Source organism: Giraffa tippelskirchi, chromosome 6 (genome assembly GCF_054371585.1).
Source record: "Giraffa tippelskirchi isolate mGirTip1 chromosome 6, T2T-mGirTip1v1.2.pri, whole genome shotgun sequence".
Classification (NCBI taxonomy): domain Eukaryota; kingdom Metazoa; phylum Chordata; class Mammalia; order Artiodactyla; family Giraffidae; genus Giraffa; species Giraffa tippelskirchi.
In genome coordinates, this window is record NC_137280.1 from 7,892,431 (window position 1) to 7,914,408 (window position 21,978).

At 38.4% G+C, this 21,978-nt stretch overlaps 1 protein-coding gene and 1 non-coding gene across 6 annotated transcripts in view; both read left to right on the forward strand.

Annotated features, from left to right (window-relative positions):
* Positions 1-3,418: 3,418 nt before the first annotated feature.
* On the forward strand, positions 3,419-3,490 carry TRNAY-AUA (transfer RNA tyrosine (anticodon AUA)). The gene has a single exon. It is a non-coding gene; the product is annotated as a tRNA-Tyr (tRNA).
* A 3,271-nt stretch (positions 3,491-6,761) lies between these two features.
* Positions 6,762-21,978, forward strand: part of LRRC69 (leucine rich repeat containing 69) — a 75,787-nt gene continuing 60,570 nt past the window's right edge. For all 5 annotated transcript variants that reach the window (XR_014055775.1, XR_014055776.1, XM_081496853.1 and 2 more), the window contains exon 1: positions 6,762-6,992. Coding sequence is in view for 3 of the 5 variants with exons in the window: in XM_081496853.1 (XP_081352979.1) it covers positions 6,810-6,992 (183 nt within the window). In the remaining 2 variants the exon portion in view is untranslated. The remainder of the gene's footprint in view (positions 6,993-21,978) is intronic.

Here is a 21,978-nt window from a genome sequence, read left to right on the forward strand (position 1 = left end):
GTTGTTATTATTTCCCCTTAGTCTTTAAGTGCTTAGAAACAAGGAACTCACTATTAAAATGTCTATCACATTGCTAGGCCTATATATTATAAAGTGCTTAAGGTTTGTTAATAGTTATCAGGTCAATTAAGTGGATAGGATATGACTCTTAGGAGTTTCATTAGGCTAATAGAATATTAGTTTCATTAGGCTAAGAATAAATGAGATAGTAACTTAGAATTTTTCTTGCTCACAGAAGGGCTGTCTTTTAATTTATATTACCCTTGGTGAATTCTTGAGTCTTCTGGTTAGTTGAAGAATGGAACCCAGGAGAGTTTCCTTTTTTTAAAACTTCTGATAGTGTGTTACAGTTAATTTACCTACTTGTGTCGGTTAGGATGATCTGATTTTAACAAACCTAGAAGATAATGACTTCTGAAATAAGTGTGGGTAAGTGTGTGCTCAGTTGTGTCTGACTTTTCACGACCCCATGGACTGTAGCCCTCCAGGCTCCTCTGTTCATGGAATTTTCTAGGCAAGAATACTGGAGTGGGTTGCCATTTCCTCCTGCAAGGGGTCTTCCTAACCCAGGGGTTGCTGAAAATAAATATACAGACCCAAAACAAAAAAAAAACTTTATTAACATACTGACCAGGAAGAAGTTTACGATTGTCTTCTTTCAGTATACTTGGGTGACTAATATGGCTTATTGAAACAAATTACTGCTTTTGCACAAAGCTGCTGAATTTATTAATTTTTTAAACAGGAATGACTTACAATCTGGCTCCTGATTTTTTAAAAAAGTGCCAAGCCCTGCCTTTTATAAGGACTAAGTAAGTCCACTTACATAAAGAATTTAGCACACTGCCTGATATGTAATAAATGCTCAGTAAAAGTAGTTATTTTTTCTTTTGTGCAGTTTCATATACACGTTTAAATAGAAATCTTCAGCTTTTGTTAACTCTCAAGTGTGCAAGCACTTGGGCCTTAGAGAGGTGCTAACACCATATAGCACCGAGGCACTAGGGACATAGTAATGAACAAGACAGGTCATTTTTTTCATGAAGCCTGTAGCTTCTCGCACTTCTGGTGGATCTGTTGCTTGAGCATCTCTGAATTTTGGGGTGGGCACAGCACCAGACACAAAAGCAACAGACCTGCATAGATGGCTTCCCCAGCTTCTATAATGACCTGAAGTCAAACTATATGGTTCCTAGTTGGTCTTTTTCTCTGATTGAGCCCTGAAAAGAATTTGGTACTATAACAAAATACTTAAACCATGTAATGAGCTTTGGGACTTGGCCTCAGGTGTAAGTTAGAAAGGCCTTGAAGAGATTGTTAGCAGGAGCCTGATGTTGGTGAGGAATATGAGGAAAATATTATTAGAATTTGGAAGAAAAGTAACTCCTGTTAATAGTGGAAGAAAGTTTAACAGAGATCTCAGTAAGCATTAACATGGAATTTAAGTATATCTCATCAGCTGGGTGATCTCCCTGAGGAGGTTTCTAGAGAGTATTGAAGGTGCTATCTGGGTTTTTCTAGCTGTCTATAGTAAATGATGAAGGAGAAAGGCAAGCAAGAGGAAAAATTATTAAATATAAATGAGCTGCAAACTTTGGGGTTTGAAAAGCAAAGCAAAACTTTCTCATTCTTAGCCACTCCAGACAGTTAAGTTCAGTTCAGTCGCTCAGTCATGTTTGACTCTTTGCAACCCCATGGACTGCATGCAGCACACCAGGCTTCCCTGTCCATCGCCAACTCCCGGAGCTTGCTCAAACTCATGTCTGTTGAGGTGGTGATGCCATCCAACCATCTCATCCTTGGTCGTCCCCTTCTCCCGCCTTCAATCTTTCCTAGCATCAAAGTCTTTTCAAATGAGTCAATTCTCTGCATCAGGTGGTGAAAGGATTGGAGTTTTCAGCTTCAGCATCAGTCCTTCCAGTGAATATTCAGGACCGATTTCCTTTAGAATTGACTGGTTTGATCTCCTTGCAGTCCAAGGGACTGTCGAGTCTTCTCCAACACCATAGTTCAGAAGCATCAATTCTTCAGCGCTCAGCTTTCTTTATAGTCCAACTCTCACATCCATACATGACTACTGGAAAAATCATGGGTTTGACTAGACGAACCTTTGTTGGCAAAGTAACGTCTCTGCTTTTTAATATGCTGTTTAGATTGGTCATAGCTTTTCTTCCAAGGAACAAGCATCTTTTAATTTCACGGCTCCAGTCACCATCTGCAGTGATTTTGGAGCCTAAAAAAATAAAGTCTGTCACTGTTTCCATTGTTTCCCCATCCATTTGCCATGAAGTGATAGGACTGGATGCCATGATCTTAGTATTTTGAATGTTGAGTTTTAAGCCAACTTTTTCACTCTTCTCTTTCACTTTCATCAAGAGGCTCTTTAGTTCTTCTTCACTTTCTGCCATAAGGGTAGTGTCATCTGCATATCTGAGGTTATTGATATTTCTGCCAGCAACCTTGATTCCAGCTTGTGCTTCAGCCAGCCAGACAGTAAATGATGGTAAAATTAAGGAGTGAGTTTCAGATAGAATCCGCCTGCAGTGCAACAGACCTGGGTTTGATCTCTGGGTTGGGAATATCCCCTGGAGAAGGGAATGGCTACCCACTCCAGTATTCTTGCCTAGAGAATTCCATGGATAGAGGAGCCTGGTGGACTACAGTCCACGGGGTCGCCAAGAGTCAGATATGACTGAGCAGCTAAGGGTTTCACTTCCAGATAGCAAATCAGGGAACTGTCAGGAAAATGAGCTCCAAAGATGAAGCCAAGGGCATGACTGTAAAACCCTTTGTTAGGACCTCAGGAAGATTAAAGACATATCTTAATCAGCAGACTAGAGAGCTTCTAAAATTCTTAAAGCTACTATCCCACAGTAGTTTCACTTGGGAACCTCTAATAGAGAAAGGGTATTGCAAAGAGATTTGGGATGTGGCTTTTGTCTGATGGAGTGAATTACGAACTGTTTCAAGGCAAACTTACAACATTTTTTAAAGGGATTGATTGTATCAATTTGGGTCAAAAACGACAGTACAAAATGAAGAGCTTTTATACATTGCTGGTAGGAACATAAACTGATGAAGCCACTTTGGGAAACAATCTGGCAGTTCCTGAAAGGGCACCGTATGACCTCTCTTAGGTATACACCCAAGAAAATTGAACATAACGCTATTGTAGTAGCCAAAAGCAGAAGCAGTCTAAATGTTCATCAACTGATAAGTGGACAAGTAAAATATAGTACAGCTATAGGATGGAGTATTTTTAGTCAGTAAAAAGGACTGAAGTACATGCTATAACTCTGGATGAACCTTGAAAGCATTATGTTGGGTGAAAGACACATGTTCTCATCTGTATAAAGATGTTTGTACTAGGCAAACATATAGAAAGGAGATTAGTGGTTACCTAGGGCTGGGGTGGGTCTTCCTGGTGGCTTAGTGGTAAAGAATCTGCCTATAGTGCAGGAGACCCAGGTTCAATCCCTGGGTCAGGAAGATTCCCTGGAGGAGAGCATGGCACGCACTCTAGCGTTCTTGCCTGGAGAATCCCCAGGACAGAGGAGCCTGGTGGGCTACAGTCTATAGGGTCACAAAGAGTTGGTCAGACGTGACTGAAGCAACTGAGCGTGCCTGCCCAGGGCTGGGGTAGATGGGAAGAATGCAAGGATAAATGAGTCCTGCCTAGATTGTAAATTTGTGAATATAATGTTTTAAGCCATTAAGTTACTCAGCAATACATAACTGGAACAGGCAGTATTAATAGAACTGATTACATATTGGAAATAAGAGAGAAGGAGAAATTAAAAATGTTTACTAGATTTTCTAGGTTAGGAAAATTAATAAAAAAGCAGTACTAGATTGCATTGGCCTTTTAGCCCTTTAAAGCAGGAAAAAAATTACCCATTTAGACTGTCAGCGGGGGTCCTAGCCATACAGCATTACTTTAGAGGAGATGAGTCTCTATGAGACTTCTTTTTTTTTTTTTGAAATTTTTAGTTCGTCATATTTATATTTCCATGGAACGGTGAAGATAGTAACTTAAACACAGAGCACTGAATATACATGTACTTAATAAGTTAATTGTTTTCTATATGTATTCGCTTTCTCCTTGGAGTTGTCTCATTTTTTTGGCATGTTTGTTTTGGTTGCTTTGTATACTCTTCTTTATTTAGTCACATAAAATTCATGGGAATGTCAAATCTGAGTGCAACATATAAATACAAAGAAAACAAACTGGGAAACTTGATAGATGATACTAAAATCTACTCCCTTACATTTGATTTACTCATTTTATATTTCTCTATTTAATGTGTTTTTTTAAGAAGATTTTCACTGATCAGAGTATCATGTTCTGTGGTCTCATTATTTTCATTCAGTGTATGCTAAGTGCTAAGTCGCTTCAGTCATGTCCGACTCTGTGCGACCCCATAGACGGCAGCCCACCAGGCTCCGCCGTCCCTGGGATTCTCCAGGCAAGAATACTGGAGTGGGTTGCCATTTCCTTCTCCAGTGCATGAAAGGGAAAAGTGAAAGTGAAATCGCTCAGTCGTGTCCGACTCTTAGCGACCCCATGGACTGTAGCCTACCAGGCTCCTCCATCCATGGGATTTTCCAGGCAAGAGTACTGGAGTGGGGTGCCATTGCCTTCTCCGATGAGACTTCTTTTTTTTAAACAAAGCTTTATGAATAGTTTGTTCAGATAGTAACAGCATGATTGTTCTTAGAAAACTAAAATAGTATCAAAATAAAGACACTGGAAAATAGGTTTGGAAGGTTTGGAAGAGAGATTTCAATAAAAAGAGCAGTGATTAAGTACCTAAAAAATGATCATTCTAGCAACTGGAACTCTATTAATCAGCACCTTTTATTTTACTGTTATGATGATACCGATGTTCATTATAATAGCCTGTATAAATTTAATGATTCTTCTTTGCAACTTTGGCACTTGCTTCGTCGTCTTATTTGGAAAAGCTCCTGTCTCTGATAGCGCCCTTTCAGTGAAGCCTTCTCAGGTTACCCTAAAATTGCAAACTCTTTACCTGTTTTATTATTTTTTTCCTTAGCATCTAATGCCATCTAACACACTAGGTTTACTTATTTGCTTGTTTTTTCTCCTCCTAGAATCTAATTTCATTGAGAGATATTTGTCCTTTTAATTCACTCTTGTATCCCCAGTGCCTGGAACAGTGTCCCACATAGTAGGTGCTGCTAAATGTTTGTTGAATGAATGAAGCGAGTTACAAAGGAAGATGGAATTGTGTTCTGAGTACTTTGAATGCAGAATGCATTTTATAGTGTTGAAGTTTTTGGAAATGAGCACTCCAGATATGATACATGCATGTAGCCCAAATGCCTCCAAGCCTCATAACTGGCCCAGGTGGGGTTCTAATCAAATATCTTTGGCTTCATCTCTTTCCCCTTACTCTTTAGCCTTTGTCTTAATCATTCATTTGGAAATTTTCAAAGATTATACAAAAAATAGTAAGAATAATATAATGAACCCCTATTACCCAATACTGAGCATCAATAATTACCAATGTTTGGTCAATCTTATTCTGTTTTTTCTGCTCACTTTTCTGCCCTGCTTATTAAAAAAAAATTCACCTGAAAATTCAGATGCATTTCTAAATGTTCAGTACATTTTAAGAAAATAGTACCACCATGTCATTATTATACATAACAAAATTAGTAATTCCTGTCATCTGCTACATAGTCCATGATCGGATTTCCTCAGTTGACTCTGAAATAGTTTTATTCAAATCAGGACCCAAACAAGATTCACAGATTGCATTTGATTGTTGTTTTTCTTAAGTCTCATTTTTTCATAACAGTTTCCCCTTCTTTTTATTTATGACATTAACTTGTTGGTTAAATATTGTATGTCATTTGCCTTATAGAATTTCCCAGTTTCAAGATTTGGCTGACTGTTTCCCTGAGATTAATTTAGCTTTTTTTCTATTCCTCATATTTTCTGTAGATGGTATTTAGATATAGAAGCATGATTAAACTCAGATTCAAGAATATTTAATATCGGTGCTGTGTAATTTTTATTGTATGACACCATGATAGACCTAAAAACAATATATGATTGTCTCAATTTTAGTGATGGTAAAATTGATTAATAGGTTATTAACCTGATTTCATACTTGAAAAGTTCCCCGTCAACCTCTCATCTAATGCATTTAGCATCCAATTATGATCTTTATATATATATCCATTATTTCATTAGGTTTGCAAAAATGGTGATTTTCCTAAATCTATTATTTTCTTCCTCATTTATTGGCTTCAATTTTTCCATGAGTAACAACTCGATTAGGTTACACGGAAATACGATTTGTGCTGGAAAAGCGGAATAAGTGCTTCGCTTTTTCCCATTTATTATTTTTCAGTCTTAAGAGTTGGTTCCCCAGCAAGTTCCAATGTAATCAGTGGCTTTCTTTTATTTTTATGATACCATGAGCTCTACATTTTAATTTATTTTGATCCATTCATCATTCTTTCTGATTCTCGGATTTTCCCGTTTTAGACTAATGGAAGCCCTTAGAAGTGGCTTGTATGTTCTTTTGTTGTGATCTCATTAGTCCTTGGTAACTTCCATGTTTCTGGTATCAGATATTCTAGGCTCATCTTGTACATTTCCTGCCCCAAACCTGAAATCAGTTATTTTCCTTCCCTACCTTTTACACAGGAAATTATCCAATGTTCCCGCCTTCAGCATGATAGATCTCAGAATGTTTTTGTTTCCATGACACACCAATTCTGCAATTAGAGATTCCAAAGATGGGTAATAAGGAAACTGTTTCTCTTCCAAACCCATGGCTGAAAGGTTGTTAATAAGAGCACTGAAGGGTAGTAAAAACACTAAAATCGTTATCTTAAATGGAAAGAACATAGCAAAGATGCCCTCAGCGTTAGAAAGACTGCCTGGCCTGAAGACACTGTACCTTCAGAATAACCAGATTTCCAAAGTGTGCCCAGAGATACGCATCTTGACCCAGGTGAGAAACAGCATTATCTTTTTCAACTAAGGGTGAAAGATAGGAAGAGAAAGAGTTAAGAGAAGGCTTCAATCACTGGAGACTTAGCTGCCTAGAGAATTAATGTGGATGGTTGCTGGAAAGGGATCAGAAGGCTTTCTCCTTTAGTGAATTACATATGGTAGGGGGAGATGTTTCAATTTATTCATATGCTCTGTGGCCCACACTTGGAATCAGAGGGTTAGGTCTCTGCAACACTCGTTTTTCTGGAGACTATCATTTGGAGAGGGCTTGGGAGCCTGGATCTACTTGTCTACCCTGGGGCTCCATCTCAAAGTGGGCTTGAAGATCCCAGAGAGGCTGTACACCCTGGGGACTATCCTGAAGCTGTTGCGTATGGAATGAAAAGATATTTCTGATGTAAGAAGGGAGTTCTTTTCAATTTCCTAGAGCATGCTACACTTTGAAATGGAGTGTTGGCAGGAAATGGGAAGGAGAGAACATGCATTTCTTATGAAGCAGTCTTTAAAAGAAACTTATCATTTTAAATAAAGAATATCCTTTGTAAAGAGCAACAGAATGAATCCCAGATGCTTGTGTTAAGTATTTCTGATGAACGACATTTCTGTGAAACTCCAGCTGCTAAAAATCTTAAAGTTGGGAGAAGGCAAGGGATATTAACTTTGTAGTTTTCTTTTTGCTCTTTTCTAAATTCATCGGCACTGAAAGAATCTACAACCAGCTAAGTAATAGTAATTCATTATAGTTCATTAGTTTTGAGTTGAGAGTTACTAAAAACAATTTTTATTTTCTTACCTTCACCTACTTCATTTCTTAGGTTTACAAAATTATTTGAGTTTGTAATCTGTGCCCATGTCTTTCCAAGAAATAGGGGAATACTCCAAAATTCCCCCTTTAATAGCTTCCAAAAGTACCTTTGAGTTACAGAACGACAGTAAGGATTTTGACTTTTCTAATGTGACAGAGGAGTTTTATGCAAAAGAATTTGGAATTTGAGTGAGCCAATTCTCCAGTTCTGTGTGATTTTTTTTTTTCTCATTAGAGTAAGAGTGCATTTGTTCTTAAGAAATCACAATTTTGACCTCCGTATGTAACTGCTTTTAGTTCTTTTCTTGATATGTCCATTTTAAATATCAATCTTCGTCATCTTCCAAATATAATTTTATTAATAAGTTTAGTTTCTCCATAGCTATCTTTGAAATTTAATATTGTACCTTTGTTTTTTTTTAAATTTTTACTGGAGTATAGTTGATTTTTAATGCTGTGTTATTTTCTGATGGACAGCAAAGTGTAATACATATACATATATCTACTCTTTTTTAGATTCTTTTCCCATATAGGTCCTTACAGAGTATTGAGTAGAGTTCCTTATACTATACAGTAGATACTTACTAGTTAATCTGTTTTATATATAGTAGTGTGTATGTGTCAATCCTAATCTCCCAACCTTTGTTTATTTTTCATCAACTACAATCTTTTTACTCTCCACTTGGTAAGATGGCAGTGTTAGCATCTGTAATCTACCTTAAGCTCACGTTTTCTCTTCCTCTTCACAAATTATAAACTTCTTACTTTTATAAGGTGTATAGTATTTACAATGTACCCAGTTATAACTATGATTAAATCTTTGTCTTGGAGAATTCTAAAATGTATATTTTTAATAAGTAAATATCATTTTGTTCAGTCACTCAGTTGTGTCCGACTCCCTGCGACCCCATGGACTGCAGCACGCCAGGGTTCCCTGTCCTTCACTATCTCTTGGAGTTTGCTCAAACTCATGTCCATTGAGTCAGTGATGCCTCCAACCATCTCATCCTCTGTTGTCCCCTTCTTCTCCCACCTTCAATCTTTCCCAGCATCAGGGTCTTTTCTAATGAGTCAGCTCTTCCCATCAGGTGGCCAGAGTATTGGAGCCTCAACTTCAGCATCAGTCCTTCCAATGAATATTCAGGGTTGATTTCCTTTAGGAAATTTACATGGAGCCAATCAAAGTACTATGATTATATTTTCTTCCTTATATACAGCTTTTGTTACCTTGGAGTTCCTAATTGTCTTTCACTTATTCTTGTGCCTTTTTCCTTTGTCATGGCCTCATTTTATTTTAAACTTGATCATATTACATATCCTATCAAATGTGCTTTTTTCTTGAGTGACTTCCTCCCAGGAGCCTCCACCCTCCTGCCCTAGTGTAAGCTAATCTAGGTTAGGTGGGTACTGTCAGCTGGAGCATCCCTGTGCAGTTCTCCTGAATTGGAACCGGTGTTTCCTGTAACCATATTTTCTTCTTTTTTTTGGTTTACTCACTTATTTGTTCCATTTTTATTTTGTATAATTTTTTACTTTTTTAAAACTATCTTATTTCTAAATAAATTAATTTTATTTCCCTGTTTTTACAGTTGTTGTTATTGTTCAGCTGCTAAGTCATGTTCTACTCTTTGTGACCTCATGGACTGCAGCACACCAGACTTTTCCTTTCCTTCACCATCTCCCAGAGTTAGGGCAAACCTATGTCCATTGAGTCAGTGATGCCATCCAACCACCTCATTCTCTGATGCCCACTTCTGTTCCTGCCCTCAATCTTTCCCAACATCAGGGTCTTTTCCAATGAATTGGCTTTTTGCATCAGGTGGCCAAGGAACTGGAGCTTTAGCTTCAGCATCAGTCTTTCCAATGAATATTCAGAGTTGATTTACTTTAGGATTGACTGGTTTGATCTCCTTGCAGTCCAACGGACTCTCAAGAGGCTTCTCCAGCACCACAGTTCGAGAGCATCAATTCTTTGGCACTCAGCCTTCTTTATGGTCCAATTCTCACATCCATACATGACCACGGAAAAACCATAGCTTTGACTAAATGGACCTTTCTTGGCAAAGTCGACAAAGTACCCTTTAGTTATGTTGCATTTTTTGCTTTTGATTTTGTATTCTTGCTAGTCTAGGTTTTGTTACTCATTTTCATTTATGGGTTTATTGGCTTGATTGCTCTCTTCTTTTTTGACTCCTATTTTTATCCCCCCCCCCGTTTTTTCTTTTTCCTCTTTTTCTCTCTTCTTTTTTCTTTGTAAGGGTGTGAGTTTCTTTGGGTTTTCTGGGCTGTTCAGTGTGCTTTCACCATTAATCCTGGGGTCTTATCTTCTATGCTGCATGGCCTGTGAAGTCTTGGTGCTACAGTAAGGGGTCAGACCTAAACCCCCAAGGAGGGAGATCTGAGTCCAGGACTTTGGACCATCAGAGAACTCCCTACCCCATGGAATGTTAACTGGCATGAGCTCTCCCAAAGGCCTTCATCTCAACACTATGACCAAGTCCACCCAAGGCCAGTAAGCTCCAGTGCCAGACACCTCACACCAGTCTTTCAGCAAAACAAGAACACAAATCTGCACATTAGAGACAGGCTGCCCAAAGCCATACCAAATACATGGACACCCCAAAACACACTACTGGACACGGCACTGCCCTTCAGAGATACAGGATCTATCTAGCGCTATCCACCAGAACACAGGCAAAAGTCCTTCCAACCAGGAAATCTTCACAAGGCACTAGTCCAACTCCACCCATGGGGGACAGACTCCACAATTAAGAAGAACTACAATCTTCCAGCTGACATAATGAAGACACAAAACACAGTAAATTAAGCCAAATGAAGAAGTAGAGAATCGTGTAGCAGATGAAGGAACTTGGAAACACCCACAAGACAAAGAAATGAAGAGGAAATAAACATTCTACCTGAGAAAGAATTCAGAGTAATGATAGTAATATTGATCCAAAATCTTGATAATAAAATGGAGGCACAGATAAATAGACTGGATGTACATATCAAGAAGATACAATAAATGATTAATAAGACCTAGAAGAAATAAAGAAGAGACAATCTGCAATGTGCAACAGAATTACTGAGATTAAAAACACCCTAGGTGAAACCAATAGAAAAATCGAGGGAGAAGAATGGATAAGTGAACTGAAAGATAGAATGGTGGATAAAGGAAGCAGAGCAGAATAAAGAAAAACTAAGGATAAACAAGGACCATCTCAGAGACATCTGGGACGGTATTAAGCACACCCATATACAAATTGAAGAAGAAGACAAAAAGAAGCAGTATTGAGAAAATATTTGAGGAGATTCTATTTGAAATGTCCCTAACATTTGAAAGGAAATAGCCATTCTAGTCCAGGAAGCCCCGAGAGTTCCATACAGGATAAACCCAAGGATAAACATGCCAAGACACATATTAATCGAGCTAATGAAATTTAAACACAAAGAACACATATTAAATGCACTAAAGGAAAAGCAACAAATAACATACAAGGGGATCCCTTTAAGGCTAACGGCTCATCTTTTAATAGAAACTGCAGGCCAGAAGGGAGTAGCTTGATACACTCAAGTGATGAAAGGAGAAACCCTACAACCAACATTTTGCTGTCGAGCAAGGATCTCATTCCTATTTGAAGGAGAAATCAAAAGCTTACAGACAAGCAAAAGTTAAGAAAACTCAGCAACACCAAACCAGCTTTACAAAATATACTAAAGGGATGTCTCTAGAGAAGAAATACAAGAGAAAGAAAAGGCCTACAAAAAACCCAAAACAATAAAGTAAGTGGTAACAGGATCATACATAAGAATTATTGCTTTCAATGTAAGTTGAATAAATGCTACCACCAAATTACAGAGAATTACTGGATGGATACAAAAACAAGACCCCTATATATGCTGTCTACCAGAGACGCACTTCAAAGGTAATGACACCTATAGAATGAAAGTGAAAAAGATACTCATGCAAATTGAAACCAAAAGAAAGAGTAGCAATACTCAGATAAAATGGACTTTAAAATAGTTACAAGAAATAAGGAAGGACACTACATAATGATTACAGGATCAATCCAAGAATATGTGACAATTAAAAATATATATGCACTCAACATAAGAGGACCTCAATACATAAGGCAAATGCTAACAACAATTAATGGGGAAATTGACAGTAACACAGTAATATTGAGGGACTTTAACACTTCACTCACAATGATGCATGGATCACCCAGACAGAAAATTAATAAGGAAACACAAGCTCAAAGGATACATTGGACCAGTTGGACCTAATTGGTCTCCACAGGGCATTTCATCCACAAACAGCAGATTTCACTTTTTCTCAAGTGCACGTGGAGCTCTCTCCAGGATAGATCACCTCTTGGGTCAAGAGTCAAGCCAAGGTAGATTACAAAAAAATTGAAATTGTTTCAAGCATGTTTTCTGACCACAGTCCTCTTAAGATTAGATACCAAATACAGGAAAAAGAAAACAACAAAACTATAAAAACACAAACACAAGAAGGCTCAACATCATACTTATGAATGAACAAGAGATCAGTGAATAGATAAAAGAGGAAATAAAAAACTCATCTCAAGACTTATCAAATGCAATAAAAGCTGTGTTAAGAGGGAAATTTATCGAAATACAAACGTACCTCAAGAAACAAGAAAGACATCGAATAAACAACCTAACCTTATACTTACAGTAATGAGGAAAAGAAGAACAAAAGCTCCAAAGTTAGTAGAAGGAGTGAAATCACAAAGATCAGAGCAGAAATGAAGTGAAGGTGGCAATAGCAAAGATCAGTAAAACTAACAGCTGGTTCTTAGAGAAGATAAAATTGACAAACCATTAGCCAGACTCATCAAGAAAGAAAGGGAGAAGACTCAAATCAATAAACTTTTGTTTATTTAATGGAAAGGGAGAAGTTCCAACAGACAGTACAGAAATATAAAGGATCATAAGAGGCTACTACAAATAAGTATATGCTAATAAATTTCACAACCTAGAAGAAATAGACAAATTCTTAGAGAAGTACAACCTTCTATAATTCAACCAGGAAGAAACAGAAATTAAGAACAGACCAATCACAAGCATGGAAATAGAAAGAGTAGTAAAATATCTTCCAACGAACAGAACCCCAGAGCCAGAGGGCTTCACAGGCAATTTCTACCAAAATCTTTGAGGACAGCTAACACCTATACTGCTCAAACTTCTCCAGAAAATTGTAGAGGAAGGAAAACTAAACTGAACATACGAGGCCACCATCACCCTGAATCCATAACCAGTCAAAGATGCTAGAAAAAAAGAAAACTATAGGCCAATATCACTTATGAACATAGATGCAAAAATCCTCAACAAAATTCTAGCCAACAATCCAACAGCACATCAAAAGGATCATGCATTGTGATCAAGTGGACTTTATCCCAGGGATGCAAGGATTCTTCAATATATGCATATCAAACAATGATGCACCATATAAACAAATTGAAAGCTAGAAGCTGTATGATCATCTCAATAGATGCAGAGGAAGCTTTTCACCAAATTCAGCACCGATTTATGATTTAAAAAAAAGTCTCCAGAAAATATGTATAGTAGGATCATACCTCAACATAATAAAGGCCATATATGATAAACTCACAGCAAATATTATTCTCAACAGTGAAAAACTGAAAGCATTTCCTCAGGAACAAGAAAAGGGTACCCACTCTCACCACTATTATTCAACATAGTTTTGGAATTCCTAGCCACAGCAATCAGACAAGAAAAAGAAATGAATCCTGATTGGAAAAAGAAGTATTAATAAAATTCTCATTGTTTGCCGACAAAGGTCCATATTGTCAAAGCTATGGTTTTTCCAGTAGTCATGTATGGATGTGAGAGTTGTACCATAAAGAAGGCTGAGCGCTGAAGAATTGACACTTTTGAAATGTGGTGCTGGAGAAGACTCTTGAGAGTCCCTTGGACAGCAAGGAGATCAAAACAGTCAATCCTAAAGGAAATAAATCCTGAATATTTACTGGAAGGACTGAGGCTGAAGCTGAAGCTGTAGCACTTTGGCTGCCTGATGTGAAGAGCTGACTCATTAGTAAAGACCCTGATGCTGGGAAAGACTGAAGGCAGGACGAGAAAGGGACAACAGAGGATGAGATAGTTGGATGGCATCACTGACTCAATGGACATGAGTTTGAGCAAGTTCCAGGAGATGGTGAAGGACAGGGAAGCTTGGAGTGCTGCAGTCCATGGGGTCACAAAGAGTCTGAAATGACTAAGTGACTAAACAACAATCAGAGGTGTGAGCAGTTGAAAATAAAACCCTTAGAATGGAAGAGAATAATAGCAAATGAAACAACTGACAAAGAGGTAATCTCCAAAATATACAAGCAGCTCATTCAACTCACTATCAGAAAAACAAACAACCCAATCAAAAATTGGGCAGAAGACCTAAACAGACATTTCTCCAAAGAAGACATACTGATGGCTAATAAATACATGAAAAGATGCTCAACATCACTAGTTATTAGAGAAATACAAATCAAAACTACGATTATCACCTCATACTGTTCAGAATGGTCAACATGAAAAAATTTACAAAGAAATGCTGTAGAGGGTATGGAGAAAAGGTAACCCTCTTGCATTATTGCTGGGAATGTAAATTGATAGTCACTATGGGAATGGTATGAGGATTCCTTAAAAAAACACTAGAAATAAAGCTATCATATGACCCAGCAATCCCAGTACTGGGCATATACTCTGAGGGAACCATAATTTAAAAGACATGTACCTCAATGCTCATTGCAACATTGTTTACAGTTCCTGGGACATGGAAGCAATGTGGATGCCCATCAGACGATGAATAGGTAAAGAAGTTGTGGTACCTATATACAATGGAATATTACTCAGCCATAAAAAGGGACACGCTTGAGTCAGTTCTAATGAGGTGGATGAACCTACAACTTATTAGAGTGAAGTAAGTCAGAAAGAGAAAAATAAATGTGATGTATTAATGCATATATATGGGATCTAGAAAGATGGTCCTGATGAACCTATCTTTAGGACAGCAGTGGACACGCAGACATAGAGAGCAGACTTGTGGACACAGGGAGGAAGAGGGAGGGACAAATTGAAGGACTAACATTGAAATATATAGATTACAGTATGTAGAATATTTAGCCAGTGGAAATTTGCTGTATGATTCAGGGATCTCAAACTTGGTGATCTATGTCCATCTAGATGGGTGAGATTGGGCGGGAGGTGAGAGAGAGATTCAAGAGGGAGGGAACGTATGTATACCTGTGGCCGATTCATGTTTATGCATGGCAGAAACTGACATAATACTATAAAGCAATTATCCTCCAAGTAAAGAATTCATTAAAATATTGTCTATTTTGTCTGATATGAGTATTGCTACTCCAGCTTTCTTTTGATTTCCATTCGCAAGTAATATTTTTTTTCCATCCCCTCACTTTCAGTCTGTATGTGTCCCTAGGTCTGAAGTTGGTTTCTTGTAGATAGCCTAGATACAGGTCTTATTTCGGTATTGAATCAGCCAGTCTGTGTCTTTTGGTAGGAGCATTTAATCCATTTACATTTAAGGTAATTTATCAGTATGTATGCAAAGAGTCGGACACGACTGAGCGACTGAACTGAACTGAACTGATGTCCCTGTTGCCATTTTCCTAATAGTTTTGGATTTGTTTTTGTGGATGTTTTCTTTATCTTTTGTCTACTGTCTAGATAAATTCCTTAGCATATGTCAGAAGGCTGGTTTCATGGTGCTTAGTTTTCTTGGCTTTTGCTTGTCTATAAACCTTTTGAATCTGAATGCGATCCTTGCTGGGCAGAGTGATGTTGCTTGTAGGTTTTCCCCTTTCATCACTTTAAATATATCCTGCCATTATCTTCTAGCCTGCAGTTTCTGCTGAAAAATCAGCTGATAAACTTATGAGGATTCCCTTGTAGTATTTTCCTTTGTTCCTTTCAATATTTTTAAATTTTAATTTAGTTTTTGTTGGTTTGATTAATATGTGATTCTGTATGTTTCTCCTTGAGCTTATCCTGTATGGGACTCTGCACTTCCTGGATTTGGTTGACTATTTTTTTTCCCATGTTAAGGATGTTTTCACCATAATCTCTTCAGATATTTTCTCAGACCCTTTCTCTTCTTCTAGGACTCCTATAATTCAAATGTTCATGTGTTTAATGTTGTCCAGAGCTGTCTGATACTGTCAGACTGATTTTATTTTCTTTATTCTGCTCCTTGACACTTGTTTCCACCATTCTATTAGTATCTTCCAGCTCACTTATTTTTCTGCTTCAGTTAATCTGCTATAGATTACTTCTAGTGTATTTTTCATTTCAGTTATTGTGTTGTTCATTACTATTTGTTCTTTAGTTTTTACTTTTTTGTTCAGTCACTAAGGCGTGTCCAACTCTTTGTGATTCCATGGACTGCAGCACACCAGGCTTCCCTAACCTTCATTATCTTCCTGAGTTGGCTCAAACTGATGTCCATTGAGTCAGTAATACCATCCAACCATCTCATCCTCTGTCACCCCCTTCTCCTGCCCTCAATCTTTCCCAGCATCAGGGTTATTACCAGTGAATTGGCTCTTCATATCAGTTGGCCAAAGTATTGGAGCTTAGACATCAGCATCAGTCCTTCCAATGAGTATTCAGTGTTGATTTCCTTTAGGATTGACTACTTTGATCTCCTTGCTGTCCAAAGGACTCTGAAGAGTCTTCTCCAACACCACAGTTCAAAAGCATTAATTCTTCGGCACTCAGCCTTCTTTATGGTCCAACTCTCACATCCGTGCATGACTACTGGAAAAACCATAGCTTTGACTAGAGGGACCTTTGTTGGCAAAGTAATGTCTCTGCCTTTTAATAAGCTGTCTAGGTTGGTCATAGCTTTTCTTCCAAGGAGCAAGCGTCTTTTAGTTTCATGGCTGAAGTTAATTTCAAGTCTGCAGTCATTTTGGAGCCCAAGAAAATAAAGTCTGTCACTGTTTCCATTTTTTTCCCCATCTATTTGCCATGAAGTGATGAGACCAGATGCCATGATCTTAGTTTTTTGAATGTTGAGTTTCAAGCCAGCTTTTTCACTCTCCTCTTTCACTTTCATCAAGAGGCTCTTTAGCTCCTCTTCACTTTCTGCCATTAGGGTGGTATCATTCGTTTATCTGAGGTTATTGATATTTCTCCCACCAATCTTGATTCCAGCTTATGATTCATCCAGCCTGGCATTTCGTATGATATACTCTGGATATAAGTTAAATAAGCAGGGTGACAATATGCATCCCTGACGTACTCCTTTCCCAATTTTGAACTAGTCTGTTTTTCCATGTCTAGTTCTAAATGTTACTTCTTGTCTTGTGTACAGGTTTCTCAGGAGGCAGGTAAGTTGGTCTGGTATTCCCATCTCTTTAGGAATGTTCCAGTTTGTTATGATCCACACAGTCAAAGGCTTTAGTCAAGCAGTCAGATGTTAAGCTTTTCTTGTATTTTCTTGATATGTGCCTCCATTTTATTCCTGAGGTTTAGGATCATCTTTACTATCATTACTCTGAATTCTTTTTCAGTAGGTTTCCTATTTGCTCTTCATTTATTTGGTCTTGTGGATTTTTTCCTTCTTTCTTTGTCTGTACCACATTTTTTGTAATATAATTTTTTGATGTGGGGCTGTATTCCTGTCTGATTGGTCTGGCATTGGAGTTTGCAGGCAGTTGGGTGAAGTTGAGTCTTGGTGAGGAGATGAGAACCTCCAAAATAGCTCACACTGATTAATATTCCCTTGGGTCTGAGGTTCTCTGTTAGTCCAGTGGTTTGAACTCAGCACTTCTGCCACAGGAACTCAGACCCCACAGCTGGCCTTGGAACCAAGACCTCACAAGCTGCATGATGCGAAAAAATATAAAATAAAAGGCAACAAAGAAAAAGGGAGCAGAACAATAACAAAGAATAAAAAATGAAATTAGAAGAATTGAAAAATCTATTAGAAAAAATAGAAACACAAATGAAAACAACAAAGCAAAAGAGAATCAGAACAGCAAAGGGAAGGAAAAGGTCCTGGGGGCAGGGGGTGGGCATAGGCTCAGGGCCCTTGAGGTCAGAGGGGCCCAAAGGTTCAGGCTGGGAACCCAGCAGGCTTGTGATGCTGGCCCGTTCTATGTGCTGGTCACGTCCCACCTCCACTTCTCACCCTCCTCTCCCACGTTCTTCCTGGTCACGTGGGGATTCCTCCCGTACCTTACAGGTCTGAGGTCCCCTCCCCGTGCCTGGCAGTTAGCCTAGTTGTGAGGAGATGTGAACTCAGCATCCTCGTACCCTTCCATCTTGACTCTGCCTCTGTCCTGTAACATAGGATGAATGTATTTGGCCTGGGACTGTTGAAGTGCTGGGATATCAACAGTGTTCAAAGAAGTGCTTTATTTTAACTCTTGAGGGTGGAGTCCGTGTCTTGCCCCTATTGACTGGCACTAAGTAGACCACTGAATGTTGACTTGAATGGGGTGGGATGTAAGCCGTTCTCAAAGTCCAACTTAATCAAGCACGGGGCTGTCATGGTTATGGCACCATCTAGAAACTAAGATCCTTTATAGGTAAGTCACTCAGAGTTTTAAAATTCTGTACAGCGTATTTTGACATGCATCATAAAGTCCAATGGTAGTACAGCAATGATCTCCTTGAGGGGCTCACATGTGTGGCTACCCAGGACAAAGATACGGCCTGTGATAGCTTTTTATTTGACCATAAATAATTGACAGTAAATAAGGGCAACTCTCAGCAGCATTGGGTAGCTTGTAAATTGTCATTATAGCCATAGTCTCTATTTTTCATACTTTTTGCGGTCCTTTTGGATGACCCCTAGCCCAATTACCTCCCTCCCTGAATCCGCCCTCCCTTCTTGCCTTCCTCCTTTCCTGTGTTTAACGAATAGTTCTTGTGCCTGCTAGTAGACTAGCACTCTGCTAGATACTGACAACACGAAAAGGAATGGAAACATCTGTGGGTCCCTACTCTTAGGTTTACTGGGGAAAGGTAATCAAATATACAAATAGATGTAAAATTATAATTGTGAAAAGTGTCACGAAGAAGAATTGTATCGTGTTACGAGGAACTGTAGTCAGAGAAATCAGGGGCAGTAGACCTGCGAAGTGTAGCTGAGGTGAGATCTGAAGGATGGGAGTTATGCAGAAGGACACAGGGGGAAAGCCTGTGCAACAACTTTCCTTATCTCACCTTCTTTGGGCATTCTGGGTCTCACTAAGCCTGGCAGAACGATGAGGACCTGATGTTGTCTGCACTGTTTGTCCACATCAAGCCCTGTCTCATTCACTGGCAATGCACTCTTCCTCCGTCAAGCATAGGCAGTGCCTTCTGTTTTCCGAGCCTAGCTTTGCTATCAAAACAGGGCCTCCTTATACTGTGTACCCTGTCCTGGCACATAGGCATCTGGTGAATTCCTTCTCTCTGCCCTACTTGGATTCCTCCTTTTGCCTCTGCTTGTATGCCCAAGGCTACATTAAACCTCTTGAACCCCCACTGGAACTTCTTCTTCCTCCAGCTGTCAGATCTCCAGAAGAGCACCAACCCTCCTTTGTCACTTTGCTGACTGAGCACATAATGTCTTTGTGCCTCCCTTGACTCATCTTGTGCAGAGTGCCTTAGCAATGTTGGCTGTTCATTAATTTTAGCCCCTATCCCCACTCAAACATCCAATTGCTTAGCTCTTTCAAACATTTAAAGTTTTACATTTTAATGGAATGAGTTTTGTGTTGTAACTCCTCTTTTTGGGATTTGGAACTCTTATCCTTGCTTCTTTAGTCTTTTCTTTAGAAACTTTGGACAGTATGATAAAATGCCTTGTTAACGCTTGTGCTAAGACTGCCAGAGATTCTTTCCAACATTGTTGAATAAGAAATGCCAGTTCCCATAGGATTAACTTTGGGCTCTAAGGGAATAGTTTTTAGACGTCACGGGGATCCTCTAGAGATTAGATGTCATGCTTGACCTTGAAACAATTTCCAGTGAAACTATAATTGTTTTGAAAAATCTGACTTGATATATTAACTTACTGAAAAATTAAATAATAGTTTTGAAATAAGCAAAGTTATTCAAATTAACATTCTTTCAGGAGCAGCTGGACTCAGAAGATGCATTTGGCAATTGTACTGAACTGAAGTGCCAGATTCCGAAAAAAGGGGGGGGGCATTTATAAGAATTAACATGTAGTAAACAAACATGGTTCCTAGGGGGTAAGGGGAGGGAGAGATAAATTGGGAGATTGGGATCGACATGTACACGTTACTATATATAAAATAGATAATTAATAAGAACCTACTGTATTGCACAGGGAGCTCTATTCAATACTCTGTAATGGCCTATATGGGAAAGCATTGAAAGTGAAAAGTATTAGTCCCTAAGTTGTGTCTGACTCTTTGCAACCCCATGGACTGCAGCCTGCCAGACTCCTCTCTCCATGGAATTTTCCAGGCAAGAATACTGGAGTGGGTTGCCATTCCCTTCTCCAGGGGATCTTCTTGACACCAGGACCGAACCCGGGTCTCCTGCATTGCAGGCAGATTCTTTACTGTCTGAGCCATCTGGGATGTATGGGAAAAGAATTTTAAAACAAAGTGGATATATGTATATGTATAACTGATTCACTTTGCTGTATACCTGAAATTAACATAACATTGTAACTCAATGTGGACATTTGAGTTGGTTTGTTTTTCCCAGTTAGTCTTGGATATCATTTTAAAAATAAAAAAAGTAATTGAAAGATATAATAAATAGCATAGAATATCCCAGTGGTAATTAATAGCTACAAGCACAGAGTTGGACAACAACACACGCATAGCATAATTAAATATTAGGAGAAGCTGCTTGGCTCAAGTTCTAGGATACATATTTTAGGCACTGCCCTGAATTGAAGATAGGGTTTAGTGAGAATGAGCAGATGGCTAGAATAAAGCAAGCATGCCGCCCATTAGAAAGGAGTAAATCCAGCTGGGTAGGTTGGTGTTGACTGAGCTCAGTAGAGTCTTGATTTTGAAAAAAACAAATGATGTGGAGCCATAATCACAGTTTTAACCATTGGCTTTTTAAAGAAATGATCTAAGGAGGCAGCATTCAACTAATATTTGTTGAACAGCTATTATAGGCCAGACACTGTTTTCGAATGCTAGATGAATGACAATATTGCAAAGAGGCCCTGTTTTTGCAATATTTCCAACTTTATAGTAAAGGTAAGATATATACATGAGTCAGTATAATACAAAGCAGAAGATAATACTTGGTCATAGGAATTACACAGTGCTATGCAACCTCAAAAGGAAGATAGCTTCCTGGTGAAGGTGATGCATGGAGGAGAAGCAAGAGGGAGTATTAAACACAGATATCCATTATAACAATTGGAGAACCAAGGTATAGTAATAGTTTAATGGAAATTCTGAACACATTATCGTTGTAGAAACAATAAAAAAGTTTCTGGCAAAATTGTTTAATAGAAAGTCATTATTCTGTGGCCAACAGAATAACAGATATTTTTCTCTTTCCTGAAAATGTCATTCAAAAGTGGGTGTCAATTTAGATATCTTTGGGAAAATGAGTTAGAAATCATTAAGAAAACAAACAGGCTCAAAATTAGAAAACTGAGTCAAAATGTCAACATAGAAGCATTCCTGGCACCATATATGTCTAATATGTTGTTCCACGATCTTCTCCTAAGTCTAAAAGATTATAGTTAGCATTTTATAATATCCATCATTTGCCAGGTACTTCATCATGTTGTCTGATCCTTAAGACAGCTCTGAGAAGTAGATGCTAGTATCTCCATTTAAAAAAATAGAAAGGGCGACTTAGGAATTTGAGTGACTTTCTTGAGATCCCAGAGCTAGTATATTGCATAGCGGATGGTCTCCAAAGCCTGTGCTTTGCCTACTGCAAAATACTGACTAGATGGTGTAACCTATAGAAAAAGAATAAAATGAGAGATCCATATATTGCATACAATTCCACTGTGTGTGTGTGTGTGATGAGTGTATGTATGTGTTATGTGCATATATATGATCATTCTGAACAGCAATAAATTCTTTTTAAAAATAGTTTAAAATTGTTATAAACAGTGTGTATAATGTAGAAATTAAGAATATAGGCCATTGAGTGAACTAAAACT